This window comes from Penicillium chrysogenum (genome assembly GCF_028827035.1).
Source record: "Penicillium chrysogenum strain IBT 35668 chromosome Unknown utg000002l_segment0_segment0, whole genome shotgun sequence".
Lineage (NCBI taxonomy): Eukaryota > Fungi > Ascomycota > Eurotiomycetes > Eurotiales > Aspergillaceae > Penicillium > Penicillium chrysogenum.
Window position 1 is genome coordinate 6,159,231 of NW_026622750.1, and position 27,986 is coordinate 6,187,216.

General features: G+C 47.5%; 12 protein-coding genes across 12 annotated transcripts; 6 read left to right on the forward strand and 6 right to left on the reverse strand.

Annotated features, from left to right (window-relative positions):
- Nucleotides 1–910: 910 nt before the first annotated feature.
- N7489_005567 (uncharacterized protein) lies at nucleotides 911–1,431 on the forward strand (the record flags this gene model as incomplete). The annotated part of the gene is made up of 3 exons (XM_056711319.1): nucleotides 911–1,069; nucleotides 1,143–1,300; nucleotides 1,365–1,431. 3 exons carry the CDS (start codon nucleotides 911–913, stop codon nucleotides 1,429–1,431), a joined length of 384 nt encoding a protein of 127 aa, XP_056569740.1.
- Nucleotides 1,432–1,769: 338 nt separating this feature from the next.
- On the reverse strand, nucleotides 1,770–2,297 carry N7489_005568 (uncharacterized protein; the record flags this gene model as incomplete). The annotated part of the gene is made up of 1 exon (XM_056711320.1): nucleotides 1,770–2,297. The coding sequence occupies one exon, from the start codon at nucleotides 2,295–2,297 to the stop codon at nucleotides 1,770–1,772; it is 528 nt and encodes a 175-aa protein (XP_056569741.1).
- A 1,283-nt stretch (nucleotides 2,298–3,580) lies between these two features.
- N7489_005569 (putative serine/threonine protein kinase) lies at nucleotides 3,581–6,145 on the reverse strand (the record flags this gene model as incomplete). Its single annotated transcript, XM_056711321.1, has 5 exons — nucleotides 3,581–3,749; nucleotides 3,973–4,292; nucleotides 4,348–4,565; nucleotides 4,621–4,985; nucleotides 5,676–6,145. 5 exons carry the CDS (start codon nucleotides 6,143–6,145, stop codon nucleotides 3,581–3,583), a joined length of 1,542 nt encoding a protein of 513 aa, XP_056569742.1.
- A 1,027-nt stretch (nucleotides 6,146–7,172) lies between these two features.
- N7489_005570 (uncharacterized protein) lies at nucleotides 7,173–8,373 on the forward strand (the record flags this gene model as incomplete). Its single annotated transcript, XM_056711322.1, has 4 exons — nucleotides 7,173–7,326; nucleotides 7,564–7,794; nucleotides 7,849–7,911; nucleotides 7,982–8,373. The coding sequence occupies 4 exons, from the start codon at nucleotides 7,173–7,175 to the stop codon at nucleotides 8,371–8,373; spliced, it is 840 nt and encodes a 279-aa protein (XP_056569743.1).
- Nucleotides 8,374–9,681: 1,308 nt separating this feature from the next.
- Nucleotides 9,682–11,110, forward strand: N7489_005571 (uncharacterized protein; the record flags this gene model as incomplete). The annotated part of the gene is made up of 2 exons (XM_056711323.1): nucleotides 9,682–9,852; nucleotides 9,902–11,110. The coding sequence occupies 2 exons, from the start codon at nucleotides 9,682–9,684 to the stop codon at nucleotides 11,108–11,110; spliced, it is 1,380 nt and encodes a 459-aa protein (XP_056569744.1).
- Nucleotides 11,111–11,383: 273 nt separating this feature from the next.
- On the reverse strand, nucleotides 11,384–12,738 carry N7489_005572 (Zn(II)2Cys6 transcription factor domain-containing protein; the record flags this gene model as incomplete). The annotated part of the gene is made up of 3 exons (XM_056711324.1): nucleotides 11,384–12,339; nucleotides 12,386–12,527; nucleotides 12,577–12,738. Coding segments are annotated over 3 exons (1,260 nt in total), but the record flags the coding sequence as incomplete, so codon positions are not given.
- A 499-nt stretch (nucleotides 12,739–13,237) lies between these two features.
- Nucleotides 13,238–14,237, forward strand: N7489_005573 (uncharacterized protein; the record flags this gene model as incomplete). Its single annotated transcript, XM_056711325.1, has 3 exons — nucleotides 13,238–13,442; nucleotides 13,519–14,000; nucleotides 14,082–14,237. The coding sequence occupies 3 exons, from the start codon at nucleotides 13,238–13,240 to the stop codon at nucleotides 14,235–14,237; spliced, it is 843 nt and encodes a 280-aa protein (XP_056569746.1).
- Nucleotides 14,238–14,893: 656 nt separating this feature from the next.
- N7489_005574 (DUF3176 domain-containing protein) lies at nucleotides 14,894–16,483 on the reverse strand (the record flags this gene model as incomplete). The annotated part of the gene is made up of 3 exons (XM_056711326.1): nucleotides 14,894–16,128; nucleotides 16,183–16,349; nucleotides 16,404–16,483. The coding sequence occupies 3 exons, from the start codon at nucleotides 16,481–16,483 to the stop codon at nucleotides 14,894–14,896; spliced, it is 1,482 nt and encodes a 493-aa protein (XP_056569747.1).
- A 2,862-nt stretch (nucleotides 16,484–19,345) lies between these two features.
- Nucleotides 19,346–20,719, forward strand: N7489_005575 (uncharacterized protein; the record flags this gene model as incomplete). The annotated part of the gene is made up of 4 exons (XM_056711327.1): nucleotides 19,346–19,352; nucleotides 19,540–20,082; nucleotides 20,117–20,310; nucleotides 20,345–20,719. The coding sequence occupies 4 exons, from the start codon at nucleotides 19,346–19,348 to the stop codon at nucleotides 20,717–20,719; spliced, it is 1,119 nt and encodes a 372-aa protein (XP_056569748.1).
- Nucleotides 20,720–21,351: 632 nt separating this feature from the next.
- On the forward strand, nucleotides 21,352–22,890 carry fqzB (FAD-dependent monooxygenase fmqB; the record flags this gene model as incomplete). The annotated part of the gene is made up of 3 exons (XM_056711328.1): nucleotides 21,352–21,523; nucleotides 21,585–22,527; nucleotides 22,587–22,890. The coding sequence occupies 3 exons, from the start codon at nucleotides 21,352–21,354 to the stop codon at nucleotides 22,888–22,890; spliced, it is 1,419 nt and encodes a 472-aa protein (XP_056569749.1).
- Nucleotides 22,891–23,273: 383 nt separating this feature from the next.
- Nucleotides 23,274–24,910, reverse strand: gliC (cytochrome P450 monooxygenase gliC; the record flags this gene model as incomplete). Its single annotated transcript, XM_056711329.1, has 3 exons — nucleotides 23,274–24,510; nucleotides 24,569–24,753; nucleotides 24,806–24,910. Coding segments are annotated over 3 exons (1,527 nt in total), but the record flags the coding sequence as incomplete, so codon positions are not given.
- Nucleotides 24,911–25,650: 740 nt separating this feature from the next.
- On the reverse strand, nucleotides 25,651–27,904 carry N7489_005578 (uncharacterized protein; the record flags this gene model as incomplete). Its single annotated transcript, XM_056711330.1, has 3 exons — nucleotides 25,651–27,533; nucleotides 27,586–27,692; nucleotides 27,747–27,904. The coding sequence occupies 3 exons, from the start codon at nucleotides 27,902–27,904 to the stop codon at nucleotides 25,651–25,653; spliced, it is 2,148 nt and encodes a 715-aa protein (XP_056569751.1).
- Nucleotides 27,905–27,986: the final 82 nt, after the last annotated feature.

Sequence of the window (27,986 nt, forward strand, 5' to 3'; positions counted from 1 at the left end):
GATCCTCGGGAATCTATAGAGAGAATCCATTTTTTAAGAGATTGTTCTTTAATTTCTATCAATTTATATAAATTTACGCGAGAAGTCGCGCGGTTTTGAACTCTAGTAAGGCGGCGGCGGAGGGTGGCCTCAGGCACTTTAAAACGGCGTGTAGCTCCACGAATTGAAGAGATTTTTTGATTATGAAAATCTTGTATAGCTAATAAGATCCTACCCTCTTACTCTATTGAATTTTGAGAGCTCCGAGAGCGAATTGGTGGCATAGTGGGTGGTTAAAGAAGAAGTGTTAAATTAATTGACGCGTTTTTGGTTTGGTGCGTCACTCGCTTACATGCGTCACTCGCTTACCGAATACGTTAACTAACTAGAACCTAGGTAGATAGTTGCCTGTGCTCACTCTCTTTTTCCCCTCTCTGTCCATCCCAAACCATACGTTGCTTTCTCCGTTGATTCTCTATCGTATTGTGTCTCTATGAATAGCCTTGCGACAACACACGTTGGCGGGTCCCAAACCCATCGCCCCACATGCCATATCGGGTGCGCGAGAGCGAAGCACAGCGCATGGAACTATACTCCAACAAAGAGAGACAGCGAGAGAGCTTGGGCCAAAAACAAAATTCCGCTCTGGGCAATGACTGCGGCTTGGAGTAATTGCTGAGAGTGTAAATGTTGACGACAATTCTCCAATTCTTAGGGTTACTATCCACAGTAGTCCTCCGGCGGATTCAGATGTGGAAAGACAAATCGACTCCGCCTCCGGCTTCACTGAAGCCCATGCAGCTGTGGATCAAGGCATATGCCAGGTTGGGGGGACCCCAATAACTCGATTTCAGTTCAGACTTAAGAACGGAATAGGGACGACCGGCTTCAGAGTAAATTTACTCTCATCATCTCAGGGAACATAGCCAGTATGTCTTCTAGCCGCGAAGCAGTCAACACAGCGGAGGCACCTCCTCCTCGACCATTCTACAACCAAGCAGTTGTTGCAAACGGCTTTGTCTTCTGCTCTGGTCAGCTTCCGAAGGACTCTACTGGCAGGATCGTCTCGGGGACCGTGCAGGACCGTGCAGTACGTTATCGAGCAAACAAGCCCGTGACTTATATGTATTCATCCAAAAACACTTTACCTGACTCTACCTTAGAACCAATGCATCAAAAACCTGAAAGCAGTGCTGGAATCAGCCGGATCCAGCCTAGAGAAAATGGTTGAAGTTAATGTTTTCCTGGCCGATGTGGGAGATTTCGAGAAGATGAACGAGACCTATTTGCAGTGGTTCGGTGAGATAAAGCCCGCTCGAACGTAAGTAAACATCCCCTTCCATAGCATGTGACAGAGACTTAATAGTACGCGAATCATGGAATAGTTGCGTCGCCGTTAAGTCGATCCCTGAGTATACCGACGTTGAGATGAAGTGTGTTGCGCTCCTGTGATTTGAAGATACTATGTTAGGTATTACTATGTTGTATATTGAAAATCGTTCTAACCTGCTTTGTTTTCTATCTCCCGGGCCCGTCTTATATGCTGTATGGTTTTCGGGACGTTCAGGTCATAATGCCCCCCTCGATGGGAATCCCGTGTAGTGGTCGACTCGGATCCAAAGGTTCATCTTGTGTAACAGAGTTGTTTTCTTGTCGTGATTACGAGCAAATAGTTTGTTAAGAAATTTGCACATAAATTTTTGATTCTACTTTTGAAGTAGTCGCGGTTGACCTGGTTATGTCTGCCAACTTTCGCGCGAAAGTCTGCCCGCAAAATGATGATCAGGTACTTAACTCTCCATGTTGATTGGGACCAATTCGGAATATAACCGTCCGGAGATCCCTCTTCTTCCTATCGTTATAATCTTGTCGAAGTGCTGGCTATTATACGACGTATACTTTCCGGTACCACCGCCATCATCTTCGGGCAGCGCGATAGCGTAAATCTCATTACCGGCCGCCTTCTCCTCGTTGATCAGCCGAATAGTCTCTAGGGCCTGAAATACCGGGAAACTTCCCTCCTCGAAAATGGATGATATGCCCCATTCATGCAACCATTCCTCGACCCATCGCCCGATCGTGATATTTTGACACCGAAGAAGACAAGCAGTAAGGAGACTGGAAACTCCGATCGAGTAGACATTGCCTTTGAGGCAATCCTGTTTGTTGAGACCGGACACAATGCGAATCAATAAAGTCATCCAGAAATTGACTTCCTTCTTTTCAGGGCCGTTTGATGGACCGCGCGCACAACTCAATTCATGAAGCAGCGCAGTGCATTGCATGATTCGGGAAGCAACATAGTAGGCGTAGTTCATTGCGAAATAATGTGATCTGAAGGTAAGGGGACGGATGCCCCCTACACCGTGGTCCATAAGGCCGGAAAATGATTCGATGGGGAGCTCGGACTGCGAACTCCAGCATGCCATTCATCGAGCCTCATTGATTCGATTCGTAGATAAGCAATACATTCTTCAACGGTAACACCTGAGGTCTGCGTTCCACAAGGCGCCAGCTGTAGAAGAGCGATGTTATTGAGACGATATGATTCGCACAAAATATACGTGACTATAACTCGCCTTGCATTGATTGAGCGAAGCATGTTCGAGATATCCGGAGACAGAGAAAGCGAGCCTTGACTGAGCTGAAATGAGAATGAGCTAAAGTTCATTCTGAGCCACCAAGTGTGGTACTTCGCTAGAACACATGCCGCAGTTAGTTCACGACCTATGGGTTCTGATGATATTGTTGAGAGATGCGTATTTATGAACGTGTCAACGCCTTGGGCGTGGCAAGCAAAACTCGCAAAGTTTCCCATCGAGGACTCAAAATAACATAATAGAACCATCGCAGCCAGAATGTGTGATGTACTACTGGTTGTACCTTTGTCGATGGTTCTTGCGATTTGCTTGATTGCTGAACCGTAGTAGTGTTGGCTTGGTAAAAGGTAATCGCGCTTAGGACGATATACGATTTGTGAAGATGATGTTTCAGTCCCCCCTTTAGTTCCTTCTGGCGACGATCGACTCATATTGCAAGCCGAGAGAGCCAGAAGAGCATGCATTAGTGGTGCATGCTCCTTGGCCATGGCAGTGATTTGTGTCTGGGATGACGGAAGTGATTGCACACAAGACTTCTCCCAGTGCGTGAGATAGAAGTACTCATTTTCTGATCGACCGAGAGACCTTCTTATGGTTTGGCTTGGCAATGGGGACAGAAAAGTCCTGGTCAGAGATTGGGGCGTCGGCGGACTGCATGAGAGCCGTTCATCGTGGATTGGGTGAGGCGCAGGCGTGGGAGCATTGTCTGGATGGTTGGGTTCAATTAAAAAATCATCAGGCCCATAGTGACACGGTTCATCATTAGTCGTTGTGCCGTGGGCAGGTAGGTCTTTGCTGTGTGTCGTTTTTGGTTTATTGAGGCGGACGCTTCGTGGTTTGGCATCAAGCACAACGCCATCGCGGAAGTCGAATCCGGGAGTTATCACTTCACATTTATCTCCGCGGCGAATACATGCGGTGCATGAGGGCTGCTTCTCGTCGCACTGTGGGATGTTAGCGCGCGGACTTTTGCATCTAATCAAGCCTGGTGAACCGTACCTTCACTCGGCGTTGCCGGCATGGTTTGCAGCCAGACCGGGAACGAACGATGCTCGTCTTCTTGGGGGTCGTGGAGCAGGCTTGTACATAGCTTCGTCGAGATAAATGCACGGAGGAGCATCCGAGGATGACGAGTCCTGGGTACTCTGGGGCCCTGTGGGGAGGATGCGACTTTTACGAGTGTCGACACTGTCACAATCGGCTTCGGTGGGTCTTGCGAAAGTTTTGCCGCGGGACCCCGCCCAGGCTTCTTACCCCAATTTTAACCTGCGAATCTTCGTGTTGAGATCAGTGGCGTCGTAGCTCATACATCTAGACAATCACCAAAACTATAGAACACACTCATGCACTGGTTCATGCGTAAAAGAGTACCCATTTCTATTCCGAAACAAACCATTCATCATCTAGAAGCTGCTGAGCCGAAGGTCTATCCCTAGGGTCAAGCTTCATGATCTTTGGGGTGAACTTCTTGTCCTCGCTCGAAACTTCCTCCGTTGAGATATTTGCAAAGGGCTTCTGTTTCCCACGGAGGCTTCCCATAATTCCCATAAGGATATTTAGTGTGCTGGGGCGAGCGATCTCTTGGTAAGAGACAGGAAATGGGCCAAAGAATTGGCACTGTTTCGTAAGGATTCCCAGCGCATATTCACAATGATCAGCGGAGGCATCCGGCTTAAACATGAAGAAGTTACTACCATATATCAAAGTGATAAGCTAAAAATGGCAGTTAGAATCCAATGACAAAAGCATGTCTTGTATACACACATACCATTGCACCAAATGACCATATATCAGTGGAAGTATCCCAGCCAATTTGAAGTTGGGCTTCGGGACTTCGCCATATAGGCGCTCCTATCAAATCACCGTCTTTTGCATACTTAGAAGACGCAGGAACTGTACTTCCACAGTCTGCAAGCTGCACATCAGTGAAGCGTATACTCCAAGCTCCAGTGCGGTAGTTCACAAGAATATTGTCAGGTTTTATATCTGTCACGATACAAGGTCAGAATTTAGCTTAAATACCAGATTTAGTTATACTAACCAGTGTGCACAAAACCATCCCTATGTAACACACTTAATGCCTGGAGGACCCGCCTAGCAACATATTTGATTTCGTGTTTGCTGAGGTGTTTGGAGGTAGTGGCGTTTAAAAGGTGGTCATCCAAGAATTTCACAACGATGGCTGGCGGATCTTGTGGTTCAATAATCTCATCAATCAAGGGGCGTATGAACGGGCTACGGCCCTGGAATTGTTTGAGAACATCTCGCTCATTTTCCAGGCGAAAATGACGGTCGCTTTTGATGACCACTGACTGACCGGTTTGAGATCTTTCGGAATTAGTGTATGTTGTCAATTCTCGGGCCTCAATTCGCACACCTTGCCAGCCAAATACAATCTTGGAGATGCTTTGTAATGTTGTACCAGTTTAGTTTTCCCTTCAAACGTTGCCCAATGTAAAATGGTGCGGACACCCTGAGCAATGGTGAGATGAACTATGGCCTCGGAATAAATGGAGTGAAATTTGTACCAATGCAGAGTAAGGGGAGTGAGTGGGGAATTTATACAGAAGTCCACGGCATTGTACAGACCCTGTTACCAAGTATCTTCCCACCCCCTATTTTCCTATCAAAACTGGCCAACTTTGAACCCTATTCTGTCAATGATTTTATATTGTAACATATTTTTATTTTTTATTTTTATTGTTTAACATTACAAATATAAAGTAATACATTATAAATTATATCAGTAAGTATTTTGGATAGGGAGTTGGCAATTTTCAAAGTTAGACAAAAGATTATAACCGCGAGTTTAGTATAGGAGCCACTATATATAATAGGGATTCATCTTAACATTTGGATTTTAATCAGTTACCACTTGATAGCCATTAGATTAGGACCTTGGTACAATAGCCCTATCCTTGCATACAATGCCATACTGTATCGGCTTACTGTCATACCTGGTATCCTTACTCAACTACTTTGAACCATTTACTCGCTCTAATTTCTGCTGACACTGGGTACGCAAATGACTAGATCAATTCAAGCTCGATCCTGATTTTACATGCAGTTCAAACGAGCTTCCCGATATCTGGGTACACGTCATATCTCCTCTGGTAGCTAATAGGAATCGCCTGGCGGGACTCCTTGATAACACTAGGGTCCAATACCGCATATATGATATCTTCGCTTTCCTTGGTCCCGGCAACAATTCGACCCATCGGATCGCTGACCATGCTATACCCCCAGGCAGGGTATGAAGGTGGTGGTGCCCTCGATTGCGAGCATAGCACACTGTAGACCTGATTATCGACTGCCCGAGACCGACCAAGAAGTTCCCAATGAAGTGGTCCAGTGGTTGTGTTAAATGCGGAGGGGAAAACTAGTGCGAAGGCACCCTTCCGGGCTGCAATCGTACTCAGTTCTGCGAATCGCATGTCATAGCATATTCCGATGCCGATTTTTCCATACCCGTCCAAATCCACAACGATAATTTCGTTTCCTGGGGATAAGGTATCTGATTCATGAAATGACATGCCACCAGGAATGTCGACGTCAAATAGATGCATCTTGCGATAAGATGCGAGCAATTTCCCTCGAGGAGAGTATACCGTGCAGGTATTATAGATTTTGCCGGCCTGGTCACACTCTGGAATACTCCCCCTATGAGAAAAACGCCAGCATCCTGGGCCACCTGCGCCAATGCAGCAAAGGTAGGTGCCTCAGTGGGGTCGGGGGATGATGACAACGGCTCAGCATACTCGTGAAACTTTGCTGTGCAATATGGCGAGTTGAAACATTCCGGAAGAACAACAAGAGCAGCGCCTGCGGCTACCGCTTGCAAGATTTTCTCTCTCGCCTTAGCAATATTATCAGCTTTGTTGGGACCTGGACCAGCAGGTTAGTTTTATGGCAACAACGAGAGAAGAACTTGCTCTCACCACTTGCTATTTGGATACAAGCTACTCTGAGTGGCTGTTGGAGAATTTCGTCACCAAGTAGTGACATGTTGACGTTCCGATGTATGTAATATCAAGAAAATTAAATGTTGGTCATTTAATCAAGAACCTCAATTGCTCTCTAAAGTTCAAGTATGTGAGGATTCCATCCTCACGTGCAGTGCCTTTCTTCGTCGGGGTAAGTGTTTGGAGTAATTCCCCAACGCGAGTGGAGATGACGTTTTGTCGGATATGACTCCAAACTTTTTTGAAGCGGCAAACAGTTTAGCGCTGTCTATAGATCCTGTGTGTTAGTATCGTACCCTGTAACCTGGTTCTGGCAACTCTTCCGGGCTCGGCTTAGTCCGATCCAGCCCGTAGAATGATTACTCTGGAACCCGCGCAAATTTCCACCTTCCCGATGCGGTGCGCGGGAACGAGCTTTTTGAACCGCCTACCGGGTACTCCCACACCCGCTGGAGATAAATCAGGTTACTTCCACCGTGTACCCCAATTGAGGGTCGTCCTAGGTGTGGACAATTCATTAATGCTTCAGTTGTCATATTCTATAAGAGTCGACACTGTATCCATACGCAACCCCATTGGGAATCCCGATATCTGTCCTCCTTCATTGTGTGCCACTGTATAAGAATACATTATGGCGGACCATAAGACCTGCCCTCCGCTCGCTGCCGATTCAATCAGGGCTGCGTACCCTCTGATCAGCCCATACATCCACCAAACTCCGGTACTTAGATCAAAGACCCTCGATCGCATTGCTTCTACGGCCCAGGAGGAATCTGCAATCAAAGGTACGGCCTTTGAAGGGCAGAAGCCTGCGACGCCAGTCTTTTGACTTTATTTCAAATGTGAAAATTTCCAGAGAATTGGTGCTTTCAAAGCGAGGGGCGCATTTCATGCCGTATTGAGACTCTGTTCTGAATTGGGGATTGATCAGGTACGCAAGCGCGGCGTGACAACGCACAGTTCTGGTAAGGGATCATTCTCCTAACTTGAATCGTCGACCGGGAAAATTCTGACAATAAAAGGCAACCATGCTCAGGCTCTTGCGCTGGCAGCATTCACCTTGAACATCCCCGCCCATATCGTGATGCCTTCAATCTCCACCAAATCCAAAATAGCTGGGACTCGTGCTTACAACGCTCGTGTTCTTTTCAGCGGATCAACCGAGCCAGAACGCGTGGCTATGGTCGAAGGGGTCATCAAGGAGACGGGTGCTATTCTGGTTCCTCCTTACGACCACCCTGATATCATTCTGGGTTAAGGGACCGCGGGGCTGGAGCTTGAAAAGCAAGTGGAGGACTTACTGAAAGCTTCCGGCGATGAAACCACTCTCAGAGGTGATTCGACGCTGAATGCTGTTATCACACCTCTAGGTGGGGGGAGGCTTGCTCGCTGGAACCGCTACTTATTTCTCGAGCAAACCTTCCACTTATGTTTTCGGAGCCGAGCCGTCATTCGAGGGCGGCGATGATGGCCGACGGGGTCTCGCTTGTGGAAGTCGGATCTCTACAGTCAGTACCTTGACTATTGCGGATGGTCTTCGAACACCCGTTGGGCAAGTTAGCTGGACCGTTATATCTGATCAGAAGAAGGTTAGAGGGGTCTTCGCTGTTACCGAAGAACAGACCAAAGAGGCAATGACGCTTATTCTGGAAAGGCTGAAGGTCTTCATCGCGCCAAGTGCTGCTGTGCCATTTGCAGTAATCCTATTCGATGAGGAGTTTCGACAAATTGTAGAAAAGGAAGGAGGAGAGAAGGGATGGGATGTTGGTGTAATTTTGTCAGGAGGCAATACTACGGTAGAAGCAATCTGTCGTCTTTATGGAGAGAAGTAGTAGGGAATTTCGAATAAGACACCAATTTCTTCACGATTGTAACCGTCTCTTCTTATATCGCTCTACAATCCCCAGAATACCATCGGTTCTGCTGTAAAACTTCAAGTAACCAGTCAAAAATGAGTGGATAATGTTAGACCAAAAATTATTCCTAAAATCCCATGGCCACTGCGCAATGTCAAACAACAGCCGTCATATTACTAAGAGTCTGCACTTCTTTTGACTTGTTACTGGAGCGTCTATTCAACAGTTTTCTATTTTAAGGCCGCCATGCACTCAATTTCAACGTCACGAACCAAAAGGTAACTCCTGAACATCAACGCATGTGCGTACCTAGACTATCAATTTATGGCCAAACTTCGTTGGGCAAACAAAACTCACGGGCATGAATCTGGATGGCATGTTCTCGACATATGCCTCATTTATAGTGCTGGATCCAGACATGTTGGTGAGAACATGTTCACTTTGATCTGCAGGATTGTGACTATGCTAAAAATGTCATTCGTCTAAACGCAAAGTGACTCACCAGACTGTCCAATCTCCTTCCTACAGCTTTGAGAATAGAAAAAATCTTTTGCGGAAGATTTGGTCCTTGCCGAAATCATCACAGCTAGAGCTATTGGATGATAAAAGAGCGTAGTGTGCATATGTCACCGTGCGATCAGCTACAGTGCCCTCTACGGATTTTCCTGTCGAGGGAATCATGCCCAATCTTCTAGAGACATAGACCACGCCGTTGTGAACAACAAACTAAGAGAGAATCGGCATTTGTGCAGGAGCATCCTGCGTCAGAACATGGATATTTTGCGCAGTATAAAAAATGGATATTTGACGGAACTTGAACCGTTTCCACCTTCTGTTAAATGAATCAATGATCAGGACGACTAGCGATTCCCACTATCGCATACCATATTGCTCGTTCTCGTGGACTCAATATCTTGGAGCAAGTACCAGGTCGAAACCGTGCCCCACACATCTCCAACAAGTCGGATTTGATGGCTCTTGACCAATGGATTCTGAATAATTTCTCCAAGTCCATCCAACCGCGAAGGTAAATGAGGTATTTTCTTAGAGAGGCAAAAGCAAATGAAAGCGTCTCGCCATTTCGGCTTCCCCGCTAGCCATCCCCATCGGGTGCACGGGAGCGAGTGATCTGCCGTACTTCCGTCCTGTGGATTTTGCCTCGCCGTTCAACAGCCAATCATATCGGAGGAATGGGTTCAAGGTACAGTAGCTCTATTCGAAGGCAATATATAACGGATGACTCTGCTAAATGATACGAATATCTCCAACACGCAGAAATCCAGCATGGCATCTCAGCAGAGACTGAAAGACTTCTATATCGGCCAAGATGTGGCTGGCGTGCCGAAACCAGCGCTCGTCCTCGATGCAGCGATCATCAGAAGGCATTGCGAAACAATGATTAGAACAGTGAGAGAGCTTGACGTTGGGTTTCGGGCTCATTTCAAGTCTCACAAAGTAAGTCCTGTGATTTATACCACTCTTTACAAGGCTCTAATCAATCAAGACGTCCGAAATTGCAGAAATGCAAATTGGGGACAAGGCCCTTGATGGAAATTTCATTGCATCGACCGTCCTCGAAATAGAAAGTTTGGTACCTCTTCTCAAGAAACTACAGACTGAAGGGCGCCGCGTCAATGTGCTCTATGGCATTCCACTAGTACCGTCGCAAGTGGTTCGATTGGCGAAGATCGCCCTAGAAATTGGACGCGGCAGCATTTCGGTAATGATCGATCACCCGGACCAGGTCGACCACCTGCCACAATATTCCGCAATCACCAAATTTGCGGTGTCAGTTTTCGTCAAGGTTGACTCAGGCTATCATAGAGCTGGACTACCGCCCGCCGCCTTGAACAAGCAAGGTCTGCTCGAGAAACTGGCAAATTCCGAAAAACAAGGTCATGTCAAGCTCCTCGGTGTCTACTCGCATAGTAGTCTCAGCTACGCAGGGATCACCCCTCAGGAAGCAATAAAGCATTTGATTAATGAAATCGACTCTTGCAAACAAGCAGTCCGACTCCACTCGGACTTTTTCCTACAAAAGCAGCTCGTCATCAGCGTGGGAGCGACTCCACAAGCATTGTCGTCGCAGAATCTTCTGCAAAAGGGCGAAGTGGGACCCGAAATAAGGACTCTAAGAGATATACTGCGTGCTCCGTTTGGAAGTGACATAGATGCAAAGGTCAAGGTGGAGCTGCATGCTGGAGTGTACCCGCTTCTTGACATGCAACAATTGTCAACCAAAGCGAGTATGCAACTGAAGACCCCCGAAGAAGAGATTGCGGTCTCCGTGCTTGCGGAAGTCTGCAGTGTATACAACGATGGCGAAAGGTCTCAACCTGAGGCTCTCGTTGCGGCCGGGACATTGGCGCTGGGAAGGGAGCCATGCCCTAGCTACCCTGGCTGGGCCAAGTTATCTTCTTGGCGACAATCACCTTCCAACTCGCAGTCGTGCTTAATTGTGGAGCGTATCAGCCAGGAACATTCCATCGTTGCTTGGGAAGACAAAGGGGCGAATTCACTTAGCGTTCCCCTTTCTGTTGGACAGGTAGTGAAACTCTACCCAAATCACGCCTGTGTCGCAACTTCGTTCTACAACTTCTACTTCGTGGTGGACTCCGATCTTGATGCAGACGCGGCGAAAATTGTCGACGTGTGGGTGAGGGCAAGAGGTAGTGACTTGACCGATCCATTGACTCTCTTGAGGGTTCAATAGTTAGCAACACATAGTCTACACACAAAACTTTTCAGTTGCATCGATTCTAAAAGTGGGTCAAAGGTGCCGCCTCTATGAACAAGCCATACCAAATAAAGCTCACCCTACAACGCGTTGGTTCGCGCGCGCAGCCCTGCGATCTCCTTATCCTTTTCCGTGCCTGACTTTACGACAGCATATCGTACCTGCAAATTCAAGTATAAGCCCGTTATAGTGTTCTTAAATAAGTTAGATATTTTCGAGAAAAAGATCCCAGGTAAATAACTCAGATATTCAGAAATGTATTTCTCCTAGAATTTCCGTCGCTGCCCAATGAGCCAGGTGCCTCCACTGCGGTTCCAATACTGGCAATGTTGATTTCAGAATAGCCGTAGCCCACCCCTCAAAGCACCATATGTGCCTTAGACGGTGCAAGACAACACAGTAAACACAGAGGATGACTAATGCCATTGGCTCCCGCTCCTGCAAACTTTGCAAGAATTGCCGAGGGCACTTTATTGCCCAGCGACATGCAGCATTGGTAAGAACCTGGTCTCGATAAACTGCATTCAATGCATCCTCCAACATAATAATAGCCTCTTGGTATACAGCAGTATCGTGGTCCGAATTCTGGACGCCGTAAGCGGTGTTTGCTGTGTAGAGTCGGTCCACGGCCAATCGAACTTCATATGGTAATGGGATTGGATATTCCATTTCGATCGAGGCCGACACGAAAATAGGACTGAAATTGCTCTCCTGGATTGAAAGTCCACAGATTCTCAGGACATTTTGCACGCCCTCTGATAATGTCAGCACCTGGAATAAATTATCCATACATGAAGAGGGATTAATGACATTTTCTAGACGCAGGAAGCCGAAGTAGAATATAGCAAGGATACTTGAGAATGCAAATATTGCTTTGGCATTGTCTCGATTGATATCATTGAGAAGCTCCCGAAATACCAGCAATGCTTGGTGCTGATAGAGCAGAGCTTTCTTCATGCATTCTGCTTTCATGTTCTCGCCTTTGGCATCTGCTAGGTGAATAGCGGAGACAGCTAATATGCCAAGCATGAGAAATGGATGAGACAATGCCTCTTCAGGAACGAGGAATTGCCAGACTTCTTTGGTGGCTTCGTTTCGAGAGAGCGCCAAGTAGGTCTTGCTTGACCACTGAAGCATAAGCTCGAGGTCGCTTAGATCAAGGCCCGAAGGAGAAGGCCGGCGAGTATTGTTATGGTCGCACAATGCTTGGGAAGTTTTTATGATACAAGGTGTCGAGAATAAATACTCGACTTCTTGCCCTAAGTTGAGGGGGGGATGTTGGAGATCCTAGGGCGGATGGCTCGCTCAGCCACAAGTACGGGGCAGATGAGCCATAACTGCAACTAGTAGACCGTTTGCTACAGTTTGTGCATGAGGGTCGGGCTTCGTCGCACTAATGGGATTAGCAGTCGGTCGTTGAGTAGAAAGACGTGAGGTAGTACCTTGACCCGTCTTGTCTTGCATTCCGCACAGCCATGGCGGGATTTCCGATGAGAGCGCCGCATCAGCGAAGTCTTGGTAAAGCGACAGAGAAACGCCGCTGACAGAGCGTACAAGGCCCGGTGCCTAAGTTCCGAATATGTCTTGACGTAATGAGGTATTAGACTGTCACAATATAAAATCAAAATTGTTCCACCTGGGCATAACGGACATGATATTGATATTAACCTTGTTATTAATCAAAGATCCACCTGCAGGGCTGGAAGGCTGGAAGGCTGCAGATAATTCAAGTGGGACTGCAAATTTGAAATTCGAATTGTAGTTCGACTAGAAGAATACGACATCGTTATGGATCTCCACCCTCTACATGGGATTCGTATATTTAATCAATTTCGGTAAGGAATCCGAGGATCCTCAGGTGTAATAATGTGTGATGGAACCAATGATTCAAATTTCAAGGGGACCAGGTCTCATTCGAGTTTTTGCCTTCATGTAGAAAGGAATACGAAGGTGATCGGCAATCGTCTCCACTACCCACCTAGGGGCTTTATCTGCATACTCTTGCTCCTATCTTTAGGGCAATTTGACATGCTATATATACTGGCAAGCATACCCGCCGAGACTCAATTAGTTTAGTATCTTCCTATTATCTCACCAACGAGCATGTTCCAGCTTATCTCACTCTCCGTTCTGGTCCTATCTGCCGCTTTGGCCCCGGTTTTCGCCAACTCGCCAGCTTATCTTCACAAAACTACATGTGCGACGCGTGTGAAGACGTTCGAATGCCGTTGTGGACATGCTGAGTTTCTTTCGCTGCCTCATGCAAATATCACTGCTCCCGAAGAGGCTCGAAAATGCGCGAGCTACAGTAAGGACCTCATGTGGATCGCCAATCGAACTCGATCCTATTCATATCACGATGCTGATCATTGTCATACAAATAGAATTGATTGACGCTCGTGGTACGGCTGAGCCACAGGGTGTCTCCACCATGTTCTACCCTATGATCAAGGACATACTTGCCAACACAACCGGTGGTGTCAGCCAGCCTGTCGAATATCCAGCACGTCCTGATCAAAACACTACTAGTGGTGAGAAATTCGTGCTGGATGTCATAAATCAAGGTCTTCGTGACTGCCCTGGTCAGAGCTATGCACTTTTTGGGTACTCCCAAGGCGCAACCCTGATTCTCAATGCACTTGATCAACTTGACGCTGCTGCGCTAAGCTTGGTCAAGTCGGTTATTCTCGTTGGGAACCCTTACCGCATTCCCAATAAGCTATCGAACGTGAACGGTACCGCTCAGAAAGACCACGCACAATCGGTTGGAATGTTTGCGACGTCCGCCATTCAAAACAACAGTACAGTGCCTCAGCTCTCAACCGATGTGGATCGAAGTGGCAAAGCATTAGATTATTGTCTTGAGGTGAGACCCCAGAGACCTAGTCCACTAAATATATGGAGGTGTTTGGACTGACCATGACATTGCTTTGGCTTTTTGATATAGGGTGATGGGGTTTGCTCTTACGACATCCCCTGCTCTTGTGCCTTGCCGGCTGGTCACCTTAGTTATGGGTTGGCTGATGCTGTCCAAAACACGGCGTTCCAGCACGTTGTTTCCCGGATAGGTAAACGTCCGACCAACAACCTTATCCGCAACTGAGGTTTTGTATAAATTCGATCTCAGAATAACTTCACTTCTCGCCAACCATGCTACAGATCTTGTGACGGAGGATGGTTGATTAGTCTCCGGCGATAGATGGCCGGTTTTGTGTACCAACAAGTCGTTAAAGCTATATCTTTTAAACGAAGTCAAAAACATATATTAGAGGACCATCTACCCTTACTCCACAAATAAAACCGAGCACTCTAATTACTACTTTTAGTGCTCAAGATTTCTCCGTACATTGTTGCATCTCCACCTGAGGCCATTTGGCACGGCAGCAAATGATTGGATGGGAAGGTTGCCCCGGCAGTTTGTCGCAGATATTCAAAGACCCAGGAGGATACACTGAATAGTAGAACGCAGATACCCCCATACTTATATTAGCCTCTATGGAGAAGCGCACAGTGATTCGAAATTATACAAACAAGCCGACGGCTAAATATAACACTCTCCGGCGCTTGTTCCTCTCATTGATTGTCTTGAATATATGAAGCCTCCATGAACAAAGAGAAGGGCAAACTAGACAAGCTAGGCAAACTAAGCAAAAGGCTTAGTTCGACGAAGACAATATGGTTTGGAAAGTAAAAAGAATGGTAGGAAAAAGACAGCTTCATAGCATCACTCCATGGCCAGCTCAATAGCATACAGATCTTTCAGGAAGCATGCCCTAGGACCATGTGCTTGTTGCTCTCATACAGCTTCACCGACAGTTTCTTCACCTCACTTTGTGGTGTATTCTCGCTCCACTGCCCTTCTTCGCTCCTGCCTTCATAGAGAAAGAGTAATGGCAATGGGTCATTTCTCCACTTGGGCACCCGGGTAAGATGGGTCTTCCATATGGAGCCTACTAACATGATCGCTCCCAGCACCCAAACCACTACAGGCAATGCAATCCATTGCCAATGAACCACGATGCATGTTGTGCTGGAGAAAGCATGGCCAGCTGCCATATCCGCTTTTCGGTAGTCTGACCCGGCGTCAAGGTACGCAGAATCACGGAAGGTCTTTGAGATTGCCGCCGCGATGTTATGCATACTGCAGCTCAACCGGGTCGTTGACTCCATACCACATCCAACAATGTCTCCCTCGCCCAGGGCCTGTAGGATATCTCTGGATGCGTACCCAAAGTGATTCTGGGTATCATTATATCCTGCAACTGGGCCGGCGAACCAAAGATAACCAGATAGAATGCTGTATATAAATTTATCAATGGCGTCCTGCGCTACCCAGCTCATTATATGTGGTGTGTTTGGCTGCATTCCCATATCAACACCCCATGGGGGATAGAACCTCCGTTCTGGCAAGAAACTGTGGTTTCCCTCAATGAAGATTGCATCGTTCCAGATCCCCAGTGTTTCATCTGTGAAGACATTGTCGTGAACTTTGGGTCGAGCGCTGCGTACAAAAGGCTCGATGACGCACTCCGTTGCTTCCCACATGTCAATATTATCGAGTAACATCAAGTCATCTTCTATATTCACAATGTCAGAGATATTTGCCACTCGGGGAGTAATGAATTGTATTGGAGTCATTGTTGCATTGGTGTACACCAACGCTTCCTCCGGTTTGACGGCCCCGGAAATAAATGCATAAAACCCCGCCACTTCTTCTTCGACCTCCATCAAATATGCCGATATATTGCTATTCGGTAGGCTAATGTTGCATTCGGTTACTTCGCCATCCACGTTTTCGGTCGTCTTTCTGCAAGACTTCTCAAGGTGTTCGGTAATATTAGCGCACAGGGCGCGAGCTTCTAATGACGTGATAGCATCCCACGTGCAATTTCCAGAGCTGCAGAAGTACTGGGGAATCGCCCATGGTTTTTGGCGATTACGATTGAAAAATGATTCGTACACATTTGACTTGAGGGCAGGGTCAACACCCATCACTGGTTCATGATGTTAGCTGAGGTTGCAGACAATTTACTGCCATTTGGATATACCATTGGAAGCCCTGGAACCAGATCGGCTATATGTTGTTGCATTTCCCACCTGGACGCTTTGTGTTGGGTCTAAGACCATTTTCTGTTCATGGTGTATCAGGTTCTGGGTGAAGGGGTCGAACCCAAGGGCCAAGATCACTGCTAAGCAGCCCAAGGTCGCAAAATGTCTACGCACGCACTCTGTCAGTTAATTGTCGCTGAGTTAATTATACGTTACTAACCTAGCGCGTAGTCTCCATATCAGTAGCAGCGCCCCATAGGGGCCCCGACTTGCGGTGTCGAACTCTTGCATATCCGCCATCGGTCGCGATTTCTGCTTAAACCATATCCATTTCATTTGTCCCAACGTCTCGTTTAGAGAGAACAGTATGAGCCCTTTTGAGACGGTACTTAACCAGGAAATAAGCGAGTTGAGGGACATGTACCTCCACCGAGGTTCACGCTGCTCATTGTACACAGTAAGAATGACGACCAAAGCGATGAGAATAGCAGCTGATAGCCCGACTGCCAGGGCCTCCCAGACATACCAGTCACTGGTCCGCGATTTGTCCGGGGACTGGCTGGCTTTCTCTGTATCCTCATCTGCCGTGATCAATGGAGCTTCCTTGGGGCGCTGTATTCTCTCGAGCTCATTGTGCGCGTCGATATTGCGATCATGATCCTGGGAGACCCGTGCGGGTGACTCATCGATTCGGCTTACTGTCTCTGAATATCGCGACATCACGTAAAAGTGGCTTTCTGATAGAGAGACACTACAGTGGAAATGTAGGGTCTTCTGGAAAACGTGATAGTTACGTGAGGAAGAAAGAAACTATCTACAGATGAGACTAACTCGTATATATGCAGGAGCAAACGAGGTCACCTGACCTCGAACACTTTCAAACGGTCTCAGATGAAGGGCTGGGGGCCAAAGGCAGCAGATTTCACACGGCTAAGAAGCAAAGAAGGAGCCGAGGGGCCGTTATATACAAACCCCGGAACCTTGGAACGCTTGGAACCTTGGTTGGTTGTGTTGGAATAAAATACGGCATTATTCCACTCGACCAACACAAAAACCACGGTTAATGTGTATAGCCTAAATGGAGGCCATACCCCAGTTTGACAGGTTGGAACCTTGGAACCTTGGAACCTTGGAACCTTGGAACCTTGGAATAGTGCCTGACTTACCTAATCTTGCTGCTATCCAAAGATGGTAGGCGGTGTGGATCCTGCTCGGGCGCATCTGTTTGTTGCGGGGTTCTGGCCCAGCCGCCCTCAACTAGTTGACCTGGCTAGTGTCGTAACAGAAAGAAATGTGGATCTTGTCCTCATCAATGTTCTTCAGTCCAGCTTATCCATGAATTTTGTGATTGATTGATTAGTCAGATGCGTATCCTGAGATCATTTGTGGTTCATTTCCTAGAGAAAAACTACAGTTCCCGTTTGGGGCCTAGCCTAGTGAAGGCCATATCCTACATAGTCTGATACGTAGTATTGAGAACTGTTGAGGCTACGAAGGAGGACTACTAGTGAGAATTAGCATGGAGGGAAAATCGGGAAGAAGATCCATGCTATGAATCTATGGAAAAGCAGGCTGTATATGAAGCCTGTACTAACAAAGGAATGGCAAACTGACATATCAAACTGACAAAGCAAAAGGCTCAGTCTGCACAAAGGGATAAAGACATACCATGCATATCAACAAGAACTCTTCTTTTATATTCTGAAATACATCTATATACTCCATTGTGATTGACTGATTGAAAGTGTTACACCCCTTAGCGCCCCTTTTAACCTTGGGCAGGTCGGTTCCTCCAGTGCTAACGAAAATTAGTACTATACGGATAGGCCCACCTGGGCAGGAAATATACCTTGTACTTGTTATGCCAGTATAGGATACTTATTCATAACAATTTAACTATATGTGGATAGTAACAGATATATAACTATTAGACCTACTGTGTTAGTACTCCACAGTAATTAATATATGATATGTATTTGGAATGTAGGAATGTTTCTCTTGGAATTACACATATCAAATCGGGATATCATACTCAATATACCATTCTATTTCAGTGCTCGGGGTAGGCCTAAACAGGCGATCTTGGTTGTTGACGGCCTAGATTGCTAGTAAGATCCTGCCCTCATGCTCGCTTGCAATCATTGAAAAAGCCTTGGCGAGATATTGGAAGACACCGACAAGCATGGTAAATAGGACATGGACTAAATCAAGGGATAACGAATTCCTAGAGGGCCGGAAGCTGTCCACTTAAGGGGCGAATTTCAGCAAAATCGTGAATTGTCCTTTAATTCCTTCCAGGTGTCTGCTCGTTCCTAGTGTCCTTCTCGTCGTCTATACTCATTCCGCTCACCCTCATACCATATTCCAACTACAATGGAGCATAAAACTCGGCGCAGTTTTGAACCAAGTGGGCACCTAAAAGGAGAAGATTCTAAGTTACCCTCACCATGTGTTTCCGTTGGGAATTCAATCGAGATCGAGATGACTGAACAGAAACCAGACCCGAGGGGAATTGAAGAAATTCAACATCTCAAGGGAATCAAGCTTGTCATGCTAGTTAGTGCTGTGACCCTAGTCAACTTCCTGACTTTACTTGATTTGACAATTATTGTCACAGTGAGTGCCATTCGTGAGCTATTTGGGGTGCTTCGTTAACATAATATGCAGGCAATTCCATCTATTACTTCGCAATTTCACTCCCTAGAAGACCTGGGATGGTATGGTAGTGCATATCAGATATCTGGGTATAATGAACCCTATTTTTCCTTCAGAGTGGGAAGTATACTCATAGATGATCAGGGCCTGCCTTCAACCTCTATGCGGCAAGATATACACCCATTTTAGCTCAAAGGTATTTAATTCGTCCATCCCTTTCTAGGTCAGTGGAAAGCATGCTGAGTCAAATAATATCTTCTAGTGGACATATCTCGGCTTCCTCTTCATTTTTGGGTTGGCCTCACTGCTCTGTGGGATAGCAACTTCTTCCAAGATGTTGATTATCGCTCGGGCAGTAGCTGGTCTAGGGTCAGCTGGATTGAACAGTGGTGCCTTGACTATAATTTCAACTTCTGTTCCTTCGCAAAAGTCGCCCCGTACGCACATGATCCCGATGGAATTAGATGAAGTTGCTAATACCCCTATACAGCGCTCGTCGGGGCCATGATGGGCAGTCAGTACTAATACTCTATGAGCCGCTTGATCATGAACTGAACTCGATACAATAGTCTCTCAATTGGGTCATGTTATAGGTCCCTTACTTGGAGGTGCATTGACGGAGTATACAACTTGGAGATGGTGTAATTCCCCTGGAAGCCCATCTTAGAAAGCAAGAGTTGACCAACCATACTCCACAACAGGCTTTTATATCAATATACCTATTGGAGTTATTGCTGTATTGCTCACAGTCTTTCTCCATATACCCGACCATGCTACTGAATTACCTCGCGAATCTGCAGGCCGGACCATTCTCCACGAGCTTGACCTCGTTGGTTTCATTTTATTCGCTCCAGCTTCCATCCAACTTCTCCTTGCGCTTGATTACGGCGGAAGCCAATATGGCTGGAATAGTGCGACTGTGGTCGGGCTTTTCTGCGGCGCTGGCGGTGCATTCATAATTTTCCTACTTTGGGAGTATCACAAAGGACATAATGCTATGATTCCTCTTTCGATGATCTCCAAGGTAACTGTTTGGTCAAGCTGTCTAATGTTAATGAGCCTCTTTGGTATGACCGTCTCTGAGTCGTATTATCTTCCAATTTATTTCCAGGCTATCAAGGATGACTCTCCCATGATGAGCGGAGTCTATATGCTGCCCAGTATCCTTTCGCAGTTGGTGTTCGCAATCTTGTCCGGGGTTTTAAGTGAGTCCTACCTTTTTATTCCACCCCTACCTCTTGCTTGTAAGTAATGAGTTGATGCTGAGTTATGGTTTAGTTGGAAAGCTTGGATACTATTGGCCATGGGGCATTTTCTGCGCAGTGGCTACCTCTATCGGCAACGGTTTGATGTCAACATGGAATCCATATACATCCACAGCAAAATGGGTCGGGCATCAAATCTTAGTTGGAGTTGGCAGAGGTGCAGGCTTTCAATTGGTACCTCATCCCCCGCTGCCCAAAACACGTTCTGTATCGAGCTAATATTGTCCTTTTGACGCAATAGCCTATCATCGCGATCCAAAACACACTCCCGCCTAGTCAAATACCCGTTTCCATGTCTGTACTCATGTTTGCTCAGACACTATCGGGTGCAGTGTGGCTTACAATTGCGGACTTAATCTTTTCAAGTGGGCTGAAGACTCTGGTGCCCAAATACGCGCCTGGTTCCGATCCTCAAACCATTATAAACAGCGGTGCGACTGGTATTCGGAACGTCGTATCTGGTCAAGATCTGATTGCTGTTTTAAAAGCCTACTATCAGAGCGTGGATCATGTCTTCTACATGACCGCTGCACTTGGAGCATGCTGTATCCTATTTGTTCCCGGGATGGGATGGAAGGATATTCGGAAGAAGGCATCTCCCCAAGAGTTGGCTTAGAGCTAAGCCTTCGTCTCTGGATCCGATTTGATGTCCATATCGATGGCAAGTACAGGGACCCTTTTTCCGGGAAGAAAGCAGAAGCGACAAGCAGAGAATTAATGTACTTAAAGAGTATGGTAATGGGAAGAGAGACTTGGCAGGAAATGAGGGATTAGCCCGAGAGTCACCTACCGAGGGTTCAGTTCCATATGGGATCACGCTTCGTTATCGCGACCATCTCGAATGAACTGGAGTCATGTCGCAATCTACGTAACATGGACTGCATCTTATTATGGTAACTTGGTCTGCTGCATTTTATTTAGTTTACTACAGTTTGTTCCGAGTCGGCCATATCAAAGAACCCTGTAGAAGTGGCGGTGTGATGCACTACTATTTTTACAACCAGCATACAGGATGAAGGCGGACTTATCATATCCATGGGACTAATCTCTGCCTAAAAGTGCATTGAGGATCGGGATTAAGTTCACTAAATAGCAAGTAACCATTTTCCACAGTATGTATATGCAAGCCGCTAACCCTTGCATATTGTTAGCGTGCCTTGGTGGGCTTGGATTTACACATCCAAATCATTCGAAAATCCGCCCTCTAATTCTACCCCGAAGAATATTTCAAGCTCGTTAAACTTCATCATGACTGTATCATTGGTACGCGGCCCAGACGCTGTTGCTGAGCCTCGATCTAGTGGAATAAAAGTTATTGTTGTCGGATTAGGAATAGGAGGATTAGCTGCAGCCATTGAATGCTACCGCAAAGGTCATTCGGTGACAATCATCGAAAAGGCCTCCTCACCACGAGCTCAAGGTATGTCGATCCTGGGATATATTAACCTGGAAAACGTGATAAAATGCATCTAATCAGGAAGAAGGCGATTGCATTGGAATCGGAACCAACGCGGCTCGTATAGTCTCCAAATGGGGGACAAATGGGCATATTCACAGACAGCTCGAGGCCCAGGTCAGCCATGTCCGAGCGGTTGACATACACGACTATGCGGGGACTTTCATTGTTACAAATGCGATGTCTGGATTCCGAAAGGGCGATGGGTTCTTTTTGAACCGGTGTGACCTGGCGAGTATTTTGTATCAGCATACGCAGGAACTTGGGATTGAAGTCCGGTTCGGTGCGCGAGTCTCGGAATATTTCGAGACAGACGAGGGGGCCGGCGTGGTGGTCAATGACCAGAAGGTGTGGGCCGATTGTGTAATCGCTAGCGATGGTGTGCATAGCAAAGCTCGAGGATTCGTGACGGGCAAGGATCCGTCGCCCGTGAGTTCGGGATATGCAGCATTCCGGGCATACTTCGACGCCGATGAGATAGCTTCAGATGCCGAGGCAAACTGGTTGCTTGCCGGTGCGGGAAAAACTGACCAGGCGTTAGCATTCGTGGGCAAGGGTTGCGAGTTCACCATGTGCACTGTGAAGCTAGGCAAGGCTGTGATGTGGATCTTTACCCATCCGGACCCCAAGGGCAACGCTCGCGAGTCCTGGACAGCTCCGGCTAATGTACAGGATGTGCTTGACCAGATCAAGGACTGGCCTTGCTGGGACCGGATTGCCCCAATAATCAAACGGACACCGCCCGGCAAGGCGATCAATTTCCCCCTCCTCACGAGGTCTCCCCTTGAGACATGGCTATCCCCCGCAGGGCGAGTTCTCTTGGTAGGAGATGCTGCCCATCCTTATCTTCCTATGGCTGGCCAAGGCGCAAGTCAGGCTATTGAAGATGCGGCTGTGTTGGCAATTTGTCTGGAGCTTGCAGGGAAAAAGAACGTGCCCCTCGGGTTACGGGTTGCGGAAAAGATCAGGTTGCTACATCCATCGTTATGAGTATCGTGCTGTGTACGTTACTGATTTTTTTGGACAGGTACCAACGAGCCACTCTGATCCAAACCGGTGGCAAGGAGAACCACGATTCATGGCACCAGCCAGATTGGGACGCAATAAAAAAGAACCCGGACCTGATGAAGACTCCACGGCCAACGTGGATTCTTGGGCACGATTGCCAGTCCTCTGCCTACGAGGAGTTTCCCATTGCTGTTGAGGCTATATTGTCTCATAAGGAATATGTCCCCGTCAACGTTCCTGCGAAGGGAGAGCACCGGGTGAACGACTTCAAGGGCTTGGAGCAGTCTCTTGGCTCAAAGTGGGAGAAGAAGACGAATTCCTGAGGTAGCAGGGAAGCAGTTCAGCTATTTGTTATAAATATTATATCTGCCCGCGACCCACCTATTTTACTTCCATTGCTTCATAGCAGTAACGGAGTTTTAAACATTGTGCCAAGGTTACTTAGATATGTGGTTTTTAATGGAGACGCAATCCAGATGAAAAATGGAATGGAGAAAACACTGCGTGGATTGACTGTCTCACACGAGGAGAGAAGGAAGAGAAGGAAAGGAGACAGAGCTATCATACATGTAGGTTCTATCACATGGTGATGCCGCAGGCATCCAACAGTTTTACATCACGAAATTGCACAATGAAACGTTGAGATTTACAGGGGATACGCATAACGAACAGTCTTATGCATTGTTCAGACTCGTCAGACTTACTTAATTGGCACCCAGACGACATCCTCCGCAGCTAGATTGATCCACCCGGCTGAGTTCCCCTTCAGATCATCCAAAGATACAGGCGAGGCATCTTTCATCTCGATGCGGTAATTCTCAACAATATGGGCCAAGAGGGTCTTTAGAAACAGGTCGGCGAGGTATTTTCCGAGGCATTGCCGCGGACCAAACCCAAATCGCCACAGCCGGTATCGGAATAAGGAGTGACTTTTGGCATCAAGGAACCGACGTGGATTGAACTGATCGCGGTCGTCTCCCCAAGAGGGATCGTCAGTGTTCAACCCGTGAATATCCACTGTGACATTCATGCCTCCAGGTATAACGTACGAGCCCACTTCGCGATCCGTCGGTGGACTTTGCGCGCCAGAGAATGAGGCAATTGGACGTAGACGAGCGGATTCGAGAAGACACGCCATCAAGAGCGTAGATGACCCGGAGATGTACTGGTCCCAAAGTGTGGGAGACTCCTGAGAGGAGTTATTGCCTATCTCTTCCCGTAGCTGATCTTGAATCTTAGGATGCGTGGCCATGAATATCAGCACCCAAGAGAGACTGCCAATCGTTACATCGAGGTTGGCGAACAGGATTTCATCCATTGTATCGAGCATTTCTCTCTCTGTGAGTTCCTCGCGCTCCACCGCATCATAATAGGCGCAGACTGGCGGTATTCCATTTAGTTCACGGCGAGCACGACTGCAAGCCTGTCGGTTGAATTGGTACCAGTGCGCGCGGAAGAGCTTGAGTGTTCGTTTTGAAGAAGTTGGCAAGTATCGTCCGATGGAAAGGCGGGAGAGCCCTCCGGCAGTAACGTTTGCCCAGACCCGCTCCCTCTCACTGACGATCTCAAGCATGTTGGCCTCCATGCCTGGCGTCATGTCTCCGTACAGGATATCACAGAGCACCCAAAATGACAACAGTCGTAGATCATCAGCCGGACTGATTGTCAAAGTCCCATCCGCGTGGACTTTAGGTGACGTGTGCAGCTCATCAAGGCATTGTTTGACACGTCGTTGCATGACGGGTAGAAACTCGTCGACTTTGGTTCGATGGAAACTGGGCGCAAAGACGTCTCGCACCCGGTTCCAATCTTGCCCACTAAGAAGGCCCACAGCTTTGCCTACAAGTTCACCAAAAAGCCAGCCAGCGTCAAAATTGACGGACTTGGCATGTAGGTGGGAGTCTTTGAATACTATGGGCATATGCTCTTGACGGGTAAGGACCCTCCAAGCTGTCAGCTCTCTCTGTTCGCTGCAATTTAGGGGGACCTTGTGAAACATACACTTCAGGTGTAGTACCAGCCCAGATACGATATATCTGGCCGAAACTACTCGCCCATTTGCGGGAGTAAGCTCGGCCCTCCGCAAATTTGACGTTCCCTTGGCCATTTGGAAGCTGGAATGGGCAAGTTGGTATATTTTTGGATTTGTTCAGCGATTTGACCGGGTTTTTCCAGCATAGATAGGCCTACCAGATGGCTGTCAATTATCGTTATGCACAATAGCAGCAAAAGACTTACGTTGATAGGTGCTGATATGATTGTGTTGAGTGTTTTGGTCAGGTACCCATTGCACCAGACCACCACGGCGAGCACCAGTAGAAGGCTAACATGAATGAGCGACATTTCTTTGGAAGACACAATATACTCCAGGGTGATGGATGGGTATGAAAACCTTGACTGGCGAGCAGGGAATTAGGAGTCTTTGTGCGTGAACATACCACACAGCTCCACACCCGCACCGCCTGCATAGTTGGGCACTATCAGTTGAGCTAGTACCAATAGCTCACAGGTTCCATTTGTATGCGTGCATTGAACTAACAAGTCTCGTGCAGCTGAATATATGACATGCAAGGGAAAGTGGGCTGGAAAGTATAAAATCCACCTAACTGCACCTCTTTTGAGACAGGTGTATTTGGTTCGTGGCCAAGGAAAGGTATGTGGTGATGGAACTCCTTATTCTGTCCGTCTGGCCATCGGAAAGGATGCAAGGGTGCGTAGAAAGAATGCAGGGACATTGTATATTATTCTATAGATCCTTAGAGTGATAAAAATCTTGGATACTGTAACTATTCTTCGAGGCTGGAATGTACTCCACCGAATGGGCAATAGCAAATTGACAGCACCTTACCGGCCGCCTAAAGTAAAAGCCTAGGAATGAGGTACTACTACTCTCTGTAGCTACCACTGGGAAGTCCAGGCCATTGAAACACATTTGGGTCAGGTACCACAGTAAATAGGCTATGGAGTCGAAGGCCAGAGCTAAAGTCCAAATTTATCTGGGGAGTTAAATTAACAAACTAGCATATAGGAAAACATTCTAAGGCATTGCGCTTTAAGGTGGGTTCCCATGTGCCTCTAGTCACTCACTCCACCACTTTTGTGTCCCGGCAATGGTGAAAGCAATCCGCCAATTGTGTCAGTGTGGTCGCAACCTGACCGCCACGAATGGCTTGATAGATGATAGAAATCCAGGACCCGACTGTTTTGCGTCCGCGGTTCAGCTTGAATCCTTCCTTCACCGTTGGGTGTTCAACCCGTCCCGTGTGGAAGGGGACTTCTAGCTCGCGTCGAACAAAGTGATAGAGTAGTTTAGACGCGTCTCCAAGATACTTCTCGGTTTGAGGGTCCGAGCAGGCTGCTGTTCGCATTGTTGCATATAGGGTCTCACACACGGCGCCAACACGGGCCTTGACTTCAGCAACTGTTGAAAGGCGCTCAGGGTACTGAGAAGAACTTGAGCCATGTTTTTGCAAGAAGTCTATTAGTGGATTTGCCACTTCGTTCGCAAGGAGCTGGGCACGGCGCTGGAGGTTTTCCCGTGCGGAGGCAGACCAGGAACTGCGTGCTGCGTTTGACAAGGATGCCACCAAGGAATCTAGCTGCTCATTGGCTAGCTGATCGCAGACATCGCGAGTGATCTTGTCCAGTTCCATGTCCAGGGTGTCCAGGAATTGGACACTGAGGACTCGAAGGTCAAGAGCTTGGCAGACAACGTAAAGGTGAGCGGCGCACATCAAGGATAAAGTCTCCACCGCCTGCATAGTATACCTTGAAGAGATCAGGGCGAGCGAGTTGATTGGCTGATTATTCATCTCGGCTGATTGGACATGCGATGAAACTGGGTTTGCCAAAAAGGCGAGCTCCGACATGTACGCTGCCATATTGATGTCAACTCCCTTCATAGTGAAGGAGAGATTCGGGTCATCGGCCGTGAGGTTGGGAGGTAGTCCTCTGTTCAGATCAGGGTTGATGAGCTCGGAAGAAACGCTGAACAGCATCTTGCCCATCATTTGTAGCGCTAGACGCGTCTTTTCGGTCGCTGTTGTGACAGAGGCAGCCTGGAAATTGCATCCAGAGTAGACTTCTCCTGACGCTGTATCGATCACAGGGTTATCCTGGGTAGAGTTCAACTCAACACTGAGCTGTTTGATACTGAGCAGAAGATCCTCGAGCCCAGGACCAAGCCACTGAGATGCACCACGAATCGCATAGCGGTCCTGGAATAAACCGGCACGGGTGCGATCTTTGGTTTCAGACGTTTCCAGAAGGGAAGAGCCCCGCACAAAGTTTCGAATGTTGCGAGCGACCTCTAGCTGACCACTGTGCGGCCGGATAGCAGCAACAAAGTGGTGGTAATTTTCGGCATTGCCTAGGAGCGCTTCACAGGACATTCCGACAATTACTTGAGAGAGGGTAGCGAGCTGATTGGTGTCGTACACCGCCAGACTTGCCACTGCTGCAGACGCTGCCGCTCCGTTGAGCAGGCCCAAGCCTTCTTTAGGTCCCAAAATTATCGGATCAAGCTTCGCAATATTCAAAGCTTCTGGTGCAGAGATGACAGTCGGAGCTCCTTTGGCGTCCTTATCCCAATGCACTTTGATATCGGGATTGCCTTCGAGGATACCAGCAATGTAGGCCAACGGCATCAGGTCTCCGGAGGCAGAAATAGATCCTCGTAATGGAATAACTGGAGTCATTCCAAGGTCCAGTAGCTTCAATAGATTCTCGATAATCTCAAACCTCACGCCAGAGTGTCCCCGAAGCAGGTGATTGCAACGAACAAGGACCGTGGCTCGCACCCAGGTGACTGGCATGCTGTGGAATCCGATATCGTAGTTGGCTTTCTCAGGGGCGAAGTCGGACTCAGTCAAAACCCCCGTTTGGGTTAACTGCAGCAGAGCAGCCTGGAGGCCGTGGAAATCCAGAGTGCGCGAATCAGCACTGCCGCCAAACCCGGTGGTAACACCTAAATAAGATGAGCTACAATCCTGATGTGTAACTTTGGGACGTTGACAAACCGTAGACATCATAGCCTTTTGCGAGGTACTCTCGAAGCCATTTTACACTGGAATTGACTCGGTCGACAATATTGCCGTCTAAATTGACGGTGGCTTTCCCGTGATGTCTGGGTAGGAGCGTATTAGTCCAATTTTTCACCATGACTGGAGCCTGAGCCTACCTGGCAACAGCGACAACACTTGGAATGTCTAAATTCTCGCCGTCTAGAAAAACAGAAGTTTCCTCAGAACACTTTTGCACTTTTATCCAAGAATGCAATGATTGTTCTAAATAAGGCGACCTAGTCTCCTTTTCGAGGGGGAGTTTGACATCAATCATTGCTGAGGAAATCGCCAGCACAGCACTTCGTTTGTATATCTTGGTGTATAACGATTTGAGGGCATACGAATGGTAGAGACGA